This window comes from Neofelis nebulosa, chromosome 13 (genome assembly GCF_028018385.1).
Source record: "Neofelis nebulosa isolate mNeoNeb1 chromosome 13, mNeoNeb1.pri, whole genome shotgun sequence".
NCBI lineage: Eukaryota > Metazoa > Chordata > Mammalia > Carnivora > Felidae > Neofelis > Neofelis nebulosa.
Window position 1 is genome coordinate 60,085,443 of NC_080794.1, and position 13,648 is coordinate 60,099,090.

Genomic DNA, 13,648 nt, shown 5'->3' on the forward strand with positions numbered 1-13,648 from the left:
AATACATATGTATTTTATATATATGTTTGAATTTCATTTATTGAGATAAATAAAAAATCTAATTGAAACCTGAACTCTGATTAACATAAATGCACATAATTTTTTTGTTTATAACAATTATTTTATTTATGTTTACCAAATCTTGCTTATTTTGGAATATCTTCCAAATTACCCATGCACACTCAGGTTTTGTTTTTTCATTTTTTCCTACATTTGAGTAGAAGGGAAATCAAAGTTTGGGCAGTTCTGTTCTACAAGTCCGACTTCATATGTTTTTAGGGTGATGTTCTATTTGCCTTGGGAAAATTATCCAGCTATTTGCCAAATATTTTTAGGGTAGCTTTTATGGATATGTTTTATGAGCATCGAAGTGTCTTTTAGATTTAATTTCAATTACTATCATTTATTGAAGACCTTGTATATACAAAGCACTATATCAGGTACTTAATCTTATTTTGAAAACAGTTGTACTATTTTTATTAAAAAATTAAATATAAAAGATGACCAGTATGACTGGTAACATATTGAATCAATACTAAAAAAAGAAAAATGATCTCAGATTTATTTACTTTTGAAAATTACTCCATGAAACAAATATTCTTTTTTAAAATCTTCGTTTGTTTGTTTGTTTTGAGAGAGAGTGCACATGCAAGTGTGAGTGGGGGCGAGGCAGAGAGAGAGAGGGAGAGACAGAGAATCTCAAGCCGGCTCCACACCGTCAGCACAGAGCCTGATGAGGGGCTTGATCACAAACTAAGAGACCACGACCTGAGCCGACATCAGCAGTTGGACGCTTAACCAGGCAAGCCACTCAGGTGTCCTGAAATAAATATTGTGGCTCCATCTAACAGAAAAGGAAACAAGTCAGAGAGGGTACTAAGATCCTCCAGCTGGAAGTGTTGCTCAGACATGAAAATCCAGCCTTACTTACAACGTGATATTGTTTTTCATGTTTCACCGTACTTACTTGGCAGAGGTACAGGTTTGTGATGGATTTGTCTGCAAGGAAGAATTTCAGATTAATTAAAGGGCAAAGCACAAGATGAACAAGTCTGACATTTTGCTTGTACTGAAGATGCTCTGAGCAGGGGCATCACAAAGGAGTCAACCCAAATGGCCAATCAAACATATCGAAGGACAGATAAGGCACCAAAACCTTCAAGGTAAGTAAAACTATCCCCTTTAGTTTTTGAAAAGGAAGGACCTTGACTAAAGTGTTAGATTTTAGTGAAGACCAATAAACCCAAATATTAGGTCTTTGTGAGTCTAAGAAGTTCTTTTAAAGTTCTTTCCTACTTAACACCTTTAAAAATTTTAATTGCGAAACAATGAATGTCAGATCTTTACCAAGCACTAAGCCCGTGTCACTATGCAATGTAACGATACAGGTGTTAGGGAAACTTATTTTTAAAGGAAGGGATTCTTACTTCTGGGCAGGAGGAAACACTGATGACTGCATATTTTCTTGTCTGTGACTAGATGCTCGGTGGCGTTCAGCAGGTATGGGTTTTTCTGCATGGAGAAAGTTTTCATATCAGACTAGAGTGAAATGTCTGTTCCCAACCCAGCAACATCAACCAAGAAGAAACGGATTTGGTCCGATGTTTTCCTATGAACACGTCTTTCACCAGGATGCCATCTGTTTGTGCACCTGTCAGTCTGGTGATGTGTTTGCACTATTAGGACCAGGCATCCTACCCAGCAGTGTTGCAGGCACACCTCACAGTTCTGTGGCAATATACATGGGGACTGAGCCACGGGGGCTGGACCTTTAAATGTGTGAGTACAGGTGGGAGCCAGAGACGAACAAGTTTGACCCACACCTGTATCCCTCACACAGGTGTTGCAACACACTTAGTTTATCTTCATTAGTCATAAGAGGTGTTATAAGTAATTTCTTACTGATAAGAGGTAAAATATGAGAGTTTGCAAATAATCTACTCTTTTTGCAAAATTAACTGAGCAAATTCAAGGTCATCCTGATAATAATGTTAATCACATTTGCATTTCATTGTGTTTTCCTGAGTGGGAGAAGAAAGGGTGGGGTTATAACTGGTACACAGGGAAATGGGTAAACCTGAAATGTAAGAAATTTATGCTGAATTTATGTTGAACTTTACTGCTGGACCATGGATAAATGTGATGATAAATTATTTTAATGCTTTGTTCTCCTTCAAATTTGGTCTAGGGTGTGTTAGAATCTCTGTATGTCTATGGGTATGTGTTCCACATGGAAGAAAGGTGAACTATGGGTCTTCTGTTACAGGACCCCAAAAGAGTAAAAGTAGTATGAACTCAAAGATTCAAATAAATGATAAAATAGACTTGAGGGGTTCATGTAATGCAGCAAAATTCAGAAGCCTTGAGGCCCTGAAGAATGTTTTAAGTCTATGGCACCCTACTTTGAGATGCCATGTGAGATGTTTTGTTCATGACTTTACAACTTGATAATTTCGGAAGGAGAAACAATGAACACACTTGGTTCCCACAGCCTGATGACCACCCTGCTTTGTCTCTGCAGTCCTGGAGGGGTTTCCTTCCTAGGTGAGAAGAGGCTGTTCACCTGCACTGGGCTTGGAAGATTATTGCCTCTGTCCCTGAGACAAGTCACAAAAGAGACAGCATGCCAAGCTCTTGTACTAGGAGCCCTTTGGGAATGAGGACACCGGAGCTGCGTGGCACATGCCAAGAGCTCCTTCTGGGCTGGTTTTCAAAGGCTCCTGAAGTCAATGGAATTTGCACAGGGTTGAGCTTACTTCCTGCAGAGGCTCACCCTAGGGCTCCACTATAATCTGAGCTCCCTGCTCGACAGGCACAGAAAACTGTAAGGTATGGAAGGACAGTGAGGCAAAAGCATCAGAGGAAAGGGAGATGAAAGCCAGATAGCAGAAAGGGAGTGATAGCTCAAAAATAGCCTGGAGGAAGAAAGATATGGGAAACAGATGTAAAAACAAACAAACAAACAAACAAACAAACAAACAATGGAGCAGTTGAAGCAGACAGGCGAGGTGTAGGACACATTCGGAAAATGTCCAACATCCATCGTCAAAGAAACCAGAGCATTTTTTGTAGATGTGCCCATGTTAACTCAGGAAATGGTGAGAATACTCAGCTTTAACACTGGGTAGCTTCAGTTGTAGAATTAGACGGTTTAGGGCTTTAACTCTATATAGTGTTCTAAGTGTTGAGATTATGGATAGTTCTTACTTCTTTCTTTCTTTTTTTTTTTTTATTTCCCCCAATATTTTTCAAATACAGATAGTTTTTTAAATGGAAAATCCCAGTTAAAAGTATTTGTGAGGTTTTAAGGATACGATAAAACGAAGAAAAACATTTGAAGATGTGAGGTATTAAAATAGACATTTGAATTCAGAAAACATTACTTTCAACACTTAGCAAAAGAACTTGCTCAAATAAACAGATTTTTATCAATTTCATTGCTGTGACTAAGCTATTGTTTCTAAAATACATGAATGCCTCTAAATAAGTCTTCATATCTATGTAAAGCCATAGAACCGTGTCTGGCAAGTCATATGTCTCCAAACAGGCAGGTTTGGGGCGTGTAGACGACAGCCTTGCCCCAAAGACACTGGCTCAAAATCTCAGGTCCTTCCTGCTTGTTGCAAAGCCAAGGGCACTTTATTTAGAAACCCGAGGTTCATATTCACAATTGCTTTATAAGTAGTCAAAGCAAATTAGAAATACACTTATGTACAAATCCTTAATTAAAATAGCTTTGAGAGGACATACTCATCCTTCAGAATAATACAGGTTTACCTTCACAAACAGTTGAAGCGTTCTGTTGAGGCGTAAGTGGAGTCTATTAAAAAAAATAGGCAAGGATATTCACTCTGGTGGGATGTGGAAATAAATGTCAAAGCAACATTATTAAAATAAGTACTTGGGGAGGGCATTTCTTTGATGCATAGCTATTGTTTCAGTCACAAGAACAACAATAAAAAGCACCCAGTTCCCAGCCCAACATCTGCAATAAGCAGCAATGGACTAGAAGTGTATCACAGAAGGGGCAGTGTCGCCCTGGTGTAGGGACTTCTGTGCCCTGTCAACAAGGCTCAGGGATGCCGTGACCCCCAGTAGCTGCTGGCCAGTAGCTCTTGCACAGAGGGAGTGTGGCCTCTGGCTCTGGTCTTAGGGCCCCACCTCAGTGTTTGCTAAGTGACTGCAGATGTCAGGTTACAGAGTAGGCACTAGGTCAAGGGGGGCTTCCTCAGACAGTGGGCTGGCCCAGGTTCCCCACATTCTGGCCAGAATCCAAGTGTAGTCGGGCCTGTGTGTGCCTGATACACCATTAGCCCCCAGGCCGGCAGATGGAAAGCAGACACAGGCGCTCCCCATGGGGAAGGCAGATGTCAGGGGAGGAAGGGAGCCCGGCTGCCACCTTGGATCTGCTGCTCACACTCGGTGAAGCGCCCCCCCCCCCCCCCCCGCCCCTCCCGCCCCCGGGGCTAAGTGGGGATGAGCTCCTCCCATGCAGCCTCTTCCCTGGCTAACTGAGGAAGCTAAATTTCTCTTGGAGCATCTGGGCAGCAACTTCAGTTGCTAAAATTGCTGTGTTCACCTTAGCTGGAAGCACTGTCAACTTTAAATAAGGGAATAAGAATAAGCATGGCAGGAAATATGAAACACATTTAAATGCAAAATTAACTTACTGTCTTCAGTGGGGTAGCTGGTTTTTTCCTGGAGGATAAAAAGAGATTGGGCTTTGTTAAAACATAACAAAGATAAAGTGGAGCTGACTGCTTATCATTTCACTCTCCAATTTAAACTAGAATAATAAACATGATATGAGTGTGTTGGGAGACTATCCTTCAAGGGCAGAGGGGGATGGAATGAGGATTTAGTCCTGATCCTCCCAGCTTCAGATAGAGTCCACTGACAGATGGCTAAGAGTTAACTGGGGATAAACGGGAGCGCCAGTTGCCAGGGAGTCAGGATAGCTGAATTCTTGTTCCATTTCCGCTGCTGATTACTCTGTGACCTCAGGCCTCTTTCCCTCGCCTGTGAGGCTGGTTGCAGCTTTAGTTTCCTTGTCCGTAAAATGAGGACTAGACTCGGTATTTTCAAAGTATGGACACAGAGACCTCCCATCCTCCAAGGGTAAGCTCGGGCTACAGCGTATGGACACGAGTGGAGATAGGAGGATGGCCCAGCAGGTGGAACCGCAGCCAGCACCCCTCCTTGCCCACTGCTGTCCTGCCTTAGGTGACTATTCTCTACTAGACACTTACCTAGGATTTCATCTCGAACAGAGAAATCGAAGACCAACACAAGTGTGAAAACCACTGTGATTTGTGGTCCTGTAGGGGCTTGTCTCAGCTTGGTTCCAGTAGAGATTATAATCGAATATTGTAAGAGTGTATACTTCTTTTCTGTATTTAAAGACTGTCACCTCCTCTCTCTCTCTCTCTCTCTCTCTCTCTCTCTCTCTCTCTCCTTCTCTGTCTCTCTCTCTTTGTTTTTGGCTCAGAGCTGGAAGATGGGGGGAAGAACACTAACAATTCCCAAGTGCCTGTCTCTGGGTTAGGCTTTTCATGTTACTTAAACCTCACAGTGACCTTTTAAAATGGATATTATTGTTGCATTTTGGAGATTAGGAAGCTGAGGCTCCAAGAGATTAAGTAATTTGCCCAAAGTGATAAAACTCAGGCAAGGGAGAAATTTTGGTCAATAAACCTTTGAACCTAAGAATTTCTTTGCTTTCCACAGAGGCGGAATCAAGATTATAATCATGCAGGCCAGCTTTGTACATATTTAAGTGGGCTTTTAAAATAACCTATTGAATCAATATAAAATTATGGGGGTCACTGTTTGTGATATTAATACGTTACAGCACCTAACAGTTTACAAAGCTCTTTTACATTCAATAAGAAAGTATTACTCTCTTATCTCACCTTTGAAAGGAACCTCGGCAGTATGGCCTTTGATGGAACAATCCAGTGTGTGCTGTTGGGTGTACACGTGTTTGTTTACATATCGTTAACTACTCGAAAGAGAAGTGGAGGAGTAGAAAGCAAAGATGAAACCTGCTCATGGGTCTCAAAATTATTCAGGCGCTGGAGCTTCTGTCTTTCGGAACACAGGTCAATGAACTCAAGACTTAACTAAGAATTTAGGGGAAGAAAGACTGCTGGTTCTTTATTTCAGCAGGAGACCCGTAGTCTGACTGGCACGCCAGGGGAGCGGAGGAGGAGAACAGGGCAGTGGGGCTTGTTTTCCACACCCTTCAGGAACATACCTACTGTAACGTGAGGTGCACCTGTATCTGAGCCTGGGCCGCTGTGCTCCTCTGGAGGGAAATAGCAGAAAAAGCCCCTGCGTCCCCCCGGGTTCTCAGGCAGGACCGCTCTGTGGATTCCAGGAGGCCCTGCCCACAGCAGTGGTGGAGAGCGTCCACTCACATCTCACAGAGCTGCTTCTCCACAGCAGGTACTCACCCGGCCCGGGGCATTGGGGACGGCACAGCAGGAGAAGGTGACTTGGCGTCCCAGGTCCCGCTGTTACGACCTGCACAAACATACACACAGGTTAGTCTCCGAGTCCTGAACCTGGGGCTGACGGTCACAGTGAGGCTGGCCTTTCCAGCAGGCTCAGAGATGTAGGCACATTTTTGTTTTTTTTCAGTTAAGCATGTATAGGGGGTTACACAGAAGCTATTGGGGAAAGCCTATAGGCAAAGGTGATGAAATATCTAAATGATGGCAATTTATAAGCTCAGAACCAGAATGAGAAGTAGGCACTCCATCTTAATATTTCTAAATGACCTTCTCTTCCATGGCACAAGCACAGAACCCCTGATTCTGTGGGCCCAGTGAAAGCCCCACAGTGTTCCTATAGGAAGGAGCCAAGAGCTCATACCTGCATCTATATACACACACACTGCACAGATGTGCACACCAGCAGTGCCTAGGGACAAAGTGACAGACCCACCACTCCCACTACGAGCCCATATGCACTGTTCATTCGCAATCACACCGACATACACCATATACACCTCACATTCACAGGCTGTTCATTCATCTCTGAATTCTCAGGCCTTTTTGCCCGTTGCACAGACAGACTGAGACAAGTAACAAGCTACTGCTTAATCGCATCTTCCAGAGTCACAGAAGGGACCCAGCGGGCCTCGTCTGCTACACCGCACTGCCCTTCCGCTACCTAAGGCAGGGGGCAGACGGTCATGAGGGAGGAACGGAGACAGGCAGAGCTTCACCACCAGGACAGAGCAGGCCAGGAGGGAGAGAGCCAGACACCAAGCCAGCTCCCCTCCGCGTCTCCCGGCTGCCTTCTCTCAGGCTGATGCTCACCTGCCTGGGCATCACGGCCCAGTGAGACAAAAGCGCTTTATTGACTTAAAGTGAACCAAATACGCATTTTGTTAAGAAACGACTACATTGCTAAGCCCACAGTTCCTACTGGATCTACAGGGGATGCTCTGGAAATATAGGTTGGACCTGCCCTCAGTATGTATTATTTTAGTTTGCGAGATAAATCACGTATCAGTGAGTGCTGAGGCGGTAATCGCCTACTGAGAATTACTGAGAACCTGCTACGTGAAGAGCACTGTGTCAGGGGTTGTGGAAGAGGTGAAGACGCAGAGATAGGCCTGTGCCCCCTCGGAATTTCCAACATGAGGACATACGCCCGCCATGCCGCTTCACCTCACAGGACCACCTACGCCAAACACAAAAAAGAAAAAGGCCTCCACAGGCATGAAAAATAGAGATCATAAAGCTCATTCTCATGTACTTTAGAGAGAGAGAGGCCTTCAGGCTTTCGCTTAGAGCCCATCCACTCCTCTTCTTCACACAGTCCTTACACAGAACTAGTTTCCACGAATGCCCGGAACGGCCCTCCACAGGACTCTCACTTACATGTTAACCCAATCTTGATGTGACTTTTAAGAACTTTTGCAAAAGAGACTATGTTCAGAATTTTTACCATTTCATATGACAATAAACTGAGATGCCATCTGAATATGAAGTGTGAGTCCAAGTGTGTTTCACTGGTTGGTGAACCAACCAAATGGATGTTGTCCTTCAAATTCTCAATACCTGACTGATGCTATTAAAATACCCTTGGCTACTCATAGATCTTGATGGAGGGTTTCAGGGACGGAGGGGGAAAAACGCTCGTCCGAAAAGTAAGGAAATAGAAAGAAGGTCTGAGTCAGAATTTCCTCCCTGGGGTTTTCCCTCTCTTTCGATGCCAAAGGCTCATCTGGCCTGGGGTACATTGTTGTCATATTTTTACTGCCTGGCTTCTCTACGGAGCTTCCTTCCCTTCACATCTTCAAACAGTCTGCCAACACGTTCTTCCGCCGTCCTCGCTCATAAACAACTTCTGCTATCAGAGAGGGAGGAGCATGCCGCCTTCCCCTGTGGTGGTACCATAAGTGCCGGTGGGAAACCCATGGTCTCACACCAGGACAGGGTTCTAGTTATTTCTTTGCCGCCAGATGGGCTGGGTGACCTCTTACAAGTCACTGTGTTTCAGTCTCCCCCACTGTGAAATGGGGACACAAGCACGACCGTACCTACCTCACAGTTATTGTGGTAAGACGAGAGGGGAACCTGGAAAATGTAAAGAATTAGCCAAATATAAACTAATATTTCTGGAAAGGGACTGAAAGTATTTGAGGTAAAAACATCACGCTAAATGAAAAGAGCCAGAGGGAGAAGGCTTCCTACTATATGACTCCAGCTATATGAGATGTTCAGAAAAGGCCAATCTACAGCAACAGGGAGCAGATCAGTGGTTGCCTGGGGCTGGGGGTGGGAAGAACATTCACCAAAAATGGGCATAAAGGATCTTTTGGAGTTGGTGTGGGCAAGGAGATTTTCTACAACTGGATTGTAGTGATGGTTAAAAAACTCTGTAAATGTAATGATTTATAAAAAATACTGCTGGTGGGAATGCAGACTGGTGCGGCCACTCTGGAAAACAATGTGGAGGTTCCTCATAAAATTAAAAATAGATCTACCCTATGACCCAGCAATAGCACTGCTACGAATTTATCCAAGGGATATGGGAGTGCTGATCATAGGGGCACATGCACCCCAATGTTTATAGCAGTGCTATCAACAACAGCCAAAATATGGAAAGAGCCCAAATGTGCATCGACTAATGAGTGGATACAGAAGATGTGGTTTATATATACAATGGAATACTATTTGGCAATGGGAAAGAATGAAATCCTGCCATTTGCAACAACATGGATGGAACCGGAAGGTATTATGCTAAGTGAAATAAGTCAGTCAGAGAAAGACAGATATCATATGTTTACACTCATATGTGGAACTTGAGAAACTTAACAGAAGTTAAGAGGAAGGGAAGGGGAAAAAATAGTTTCAAACAGAGAGGGAGGCAAACCGTAAGAGATTCTTAATATAGAGAACAAACTGAGGCTTGATGAGGGGGCAGGGGAGAGGGGAAAATGGGAGATGGGCATTGAGGAGGGCACTTGTTGGGATGAGCACTGGGTGTTTTATGTATGCGATGAATCATGGGAATCTCCCCCCGAAACCAAGAGCACAGTGTATACATTGTATGTTAGCTACCTTGACAACAAATTATATTTAAAAAATAATAATAATAAATAAATAAAGTGACTGAAAATAGAAAAAAATCCTGCAGTATACATGTAAAACAAGTGAGTTTTATAATATGTAAATTATAACTCACAAAGGTCAGTGAATATGATTGCTGCTATTTTTGTTTTAGCGTCTTGTTACCAACCACCACAGTGTCTCCAGGTGCTGGGCACTGCTGGGCACTGCGGGTACTTTCAATGTGCCATCTCGAAGCGTCACATAACATCACATGGAGCAAACGGAGGCTCAGAGAGGTTAAGTGGCAGGGCTGGGCTTGAAAAGCAAGGCTACCTGAGTTTCAAGCCAGGTGGGTACCTTTCCTCTCTGGCCAATGCCTCCTAGTGTTACTGTGGGCTCTGATCTGGCAGGTCGGATTCACTTGCTGTTTCTCCTTTACTTGAGGAAAGATTGGTAAAACTGAGTGGTGCTTTTGTGGGAAGATGCAGAATGGATGTCCTATTTCATAGACCGGCTCTCTGCTGCTCTGGGCCTGAGGTCAGACTTAGGGGCATACTGGGGGGAGGGGACAACCTGGTCCCCTCTTTGTGATCAGGATCCTTGCTTTCTGATGAAGCCAAATTCCTGGCTGGAATACTCCAGAGGAGAAATTGGAAATGCGACAGAGGGAGATGTGTCCAAAAGCATAATGATAAGAAAAAAAAATCAGCTTTGTTTTCATTGTATTGAGCAAAAAATGATGTTAATGTTTGCATGGCTGGTGCTTACCAAAGTTCTCGACTAGGAAAATGACTTACTCTCAGTTTTTCCTTCTACCACATGTATTTTATGTATCATCCTCTCTTTGGTTCTACATACAATGTTGGTAAGTTTTCTTTTCTTTTCTTTTCTTTTCTTTTCTTTTCTTTTCTTTTCTTTTCTTTTCATGTTTATTTATTCTTGAGAGAGACAGAGACAGAATGCGAGTGGGTTGGGGCAGAGAGAGAGGGAGACACAGAATCTGAAGCAGGCTTCAGGCTCCCAGCTGTCAGCACAGAGCCCGAGGCGGGGCTCGAACCCACGAGCTGCGAGATCATGACCTGAACCGAAGCCAGATGCTCAACCGACTGAACCACCCAGGCGCCCCAACGTTGGCAAGTTTTCTTATCCTTAACAATCCCAATGTTGGCACTGTAAGCCCTCGGGATTTCCAACTCTTTCCTAGCTGTTCTAGAAATCCTGGTATTATTAGTGGGGCTTGCACACCAGCTGGAACATCGCTTACTCTCAGGCCCTGTATGAGCTCTTACCAAATAAAGAGATTTAATTTAACAATTTCAGAACAGTTTGGCTTACAGGTACCATTCAACTTGCATATTAACAGGGGATCGTAAATTCCCCAAACTCCTTCCCTATCTTAGGAAATTAGCAGATAGATCCCTTTTTAAATGCTACTTACTTAGAGGAACATCAGAAGTGCATCCCCTGTCTACCCTCTTCTGACAAAAGCTGCAAATCAGCCAGGGGGTGCACAGCTGTCTTCTAAATCACGTTTAGAAATAAATCACTAAAAAACGTCAGTCTTTCAGTTTGTTTAGACCAGTGGTTCTTAACTAGGAATACTTTGTCCCTCCTGCCCCCGGGACATTTGGCCATGTCTGGAGACACCTTAGCTTATCACTACTGGGGAGATGATGTTATTGGCACCTATTTGGGGCAGAGGCGGCCAAGGATGTTGCTAAACATCTCACGTGCACAGGGCAGTTAGGACAACAAAGAATGATCTAGCCCTAAATACCAACTGTGTGGAGGCTGAGACACTCTGATGCAGGGTAAAACTTTATGCAGAAAGAAAGAAACAACTGTTCCCTGGGATGTGTACAGGGCACTCCGCCAGACTGGTCACAAATTAAGACATGCTAAACAAAGGATTCCAAAGAATGGTAATAACAATAACAAAGAGCTCTCACTTTATGAGTGGGATTCATATACGTTTACTCAACTTAATTTTCACGCTCCCTTAGGCATAGGTGCCATTTTCTCCTCCCATGTTTTCAGAGGAGAAAACTAAGAAACGTACAGATTGCTTAGCTTGTTTGAAGTCTGGCACCTGGCGCAAGTTGGAATCCAGATCTGAGCCCTCTGGCTTTGGAGTCTGTGCTGTCCTGAAGCTGTGCTTCTCTGTATGGAGCATCGAGTAGAGGGAGACATTGCCCCTGCACCTAATTCACAGTGTGATCCTCGCCAAGTACCTTCTTAGCCATCAAAGAGCCAAAAGCAGCATCCATTAGCAGAGGCAACTATCATGGTGCGGACAGAAATACCAGTCGAAGCCTTAGCATTTTCATGATGCCTATCTGGGCATTATCCGTAGTCTTCAAAGGCTAGTGGACAGTTATACAGAGACACAGGCAAGTAGTCTGAACATTCCTTTTATAAAAATCATCTCTGAAAACTGCTGTTTGCAAACTCAGAAACTCATTCTAACTGTTCAGGTTTCGTCCCTCCCAAATTATCTCACTTCCTTCCTCTTCCTGTACTTCCTCCCGTCCGTGTCCACCAGTCACATAACCAGGAAATTATTTTCTTGTTCAGGTTTGGTTTCTTCTGGTGCCTCTAGTATTAAAATACAGCTATACTAGATTAATGGAAAACAAATGAATAAAACTGGCAGCATTTGGAGGCATTCAGAAACTCATCTCAGTGACTAAGGAGAGAGCCAAAAGGCAAGGGTATGGCTAAGTGGACGCTCGAACACAGGAGACAGAAGGTATGAAGTGACAAAGTAAAGGAAGCCTAGACTAAGGTAGTGGCAACAAAAACGGGAGAGCAAATTCAAGAAAAAGAAATGGCAGACTTTGGAAAGAACACAGGCCCTCAGGCATGTGACCTGGAGGCCGACATGCACAGAGGAATAGGGCCATGCTAGGGCAGAGAGCTGATGAAGGCATTGAGCTTGAGGCCCTGGGTATGTCAAGTTGTTCAGAAGAGAAATTAGGTCAAAGTTGCACACCACGGGGCGCCTGCGTGGCTCAGTCAGTTAAGCATCTGGCTTCGGCTCAGGTCGTGATCTCACAGTTTGTGGGTTTGAGCCCCGCATCAGGCTCTCTGCTGTCAGCGCAGAGCCCACTTTGGATCCTCTGTCTCCCTCTCTCCGCCCCTCCACTCCCCTCTCTCTCTCTTTCTCTCTCTCTTTCCCCTCTCTCAAAAATAAACATTTTTTAAAAGCTTGTTTATAGTTAAAAAGTTGCACACCAGAGAATTATTGGCTTGGATAAGAGAACTGAGGCCAGAAGAATGGATGGACCCCAAAGAAGTGAAAGAGAATATTCTTTCCCAAGCATGTGCCGTGTGCCAGGCACCGCATTAAAGATTTCCTGAGCAATTCCAGAATTCTCCTGTCACAGGGCAGGGGCTATTATCTCCATTTACGGAGGAGAAAATCTGAAGATTGGAGAGGCAAAGGACAGGCCCAAAGTGGTACAGCTGGTAACTGGGAGCACCGGGATTCCAACCCATGTCTGTCTGGTCCCAAACCCAAGCTTTTAACCACCACAATATTCTGAAAGAAGAGTGGAGGGCTGAGGACTGAACAGTGAAGACACCCTCAGTCAGGGGAGGGGGAAAGAAGGAGACAGAAAAGTACCCAAAGAAGTAGGAGAAAAGCCAGGACTGTCTAACAGAGGCCTTGGGATATGGGGGAGAGGGCCCCTCAACATAGGTGCTCCGAGACAGTGGATGAGGATGAGCCCAAGGCCTTCTGTCACAATTTATGAAGAAATTTGGAAACACAAGCGATTATTTCTTAATACTTGATCTGAGTTGTTTATGTTGTTTGGAATAGATTTAAAAACCAACCCCCCAGATGCAATCGTTTCACACACACACACACACACACACACACACACACACAAAGCATCGAATCACGCCTATACTTTACCTGACGCTGTCCCAGGAGGAGAGGCTGGCTTCGATGCGTTATTTGGTTTCGTAGATCTATTCACCGTGGGAGCTTAAACACACAAATACATGCATATATATATATATATATATATATATATAACAATAATAAATACAGTTTGTTGAGGGAGATTCACACT

At 44.0% G+C, this 13,648-nt stretch overlaps 1 protein-coding gene across 2 annotated transcripts in view; it reads right to left on the reverse strand.

Moving 5' to 3' along the window:
* Positions 1-13,648, reverse strand: part of BLNK (B cell linker) — a 76,042-nt gene that overhangs the window by 12,524 nt on the left and 49,870 nt on the right. For both annotated transcript variants that reach the window (XM_058697315.1, XM_058697316.1), the window contains 6 exons: positions 13,489-13,560; positions 6,456-6,525; positions 4,671-4,698; positions 3,778-3,820; positions 1,428-1,512; positions 968-999 (listed from right to left, as the gene is read on the reverse strand). In XM_058697315.1, the coding sequence (XP_058553298.1) occupies positions 968-999; positions 1,428-1,512; positions 3,778-3,820; positions 4,671-4,698; positions 6,456-6,525; positions 13,489-13,560 (330 nt within the window). The remainder of the gene's footprint in view (positions 1-967; positions 1,000-1,427; positions 1,513-3,777; positions 3,821-4,670; positions 4,699-6,455; positions 6,526-13,488; positions 13,561-13,648) is intronic.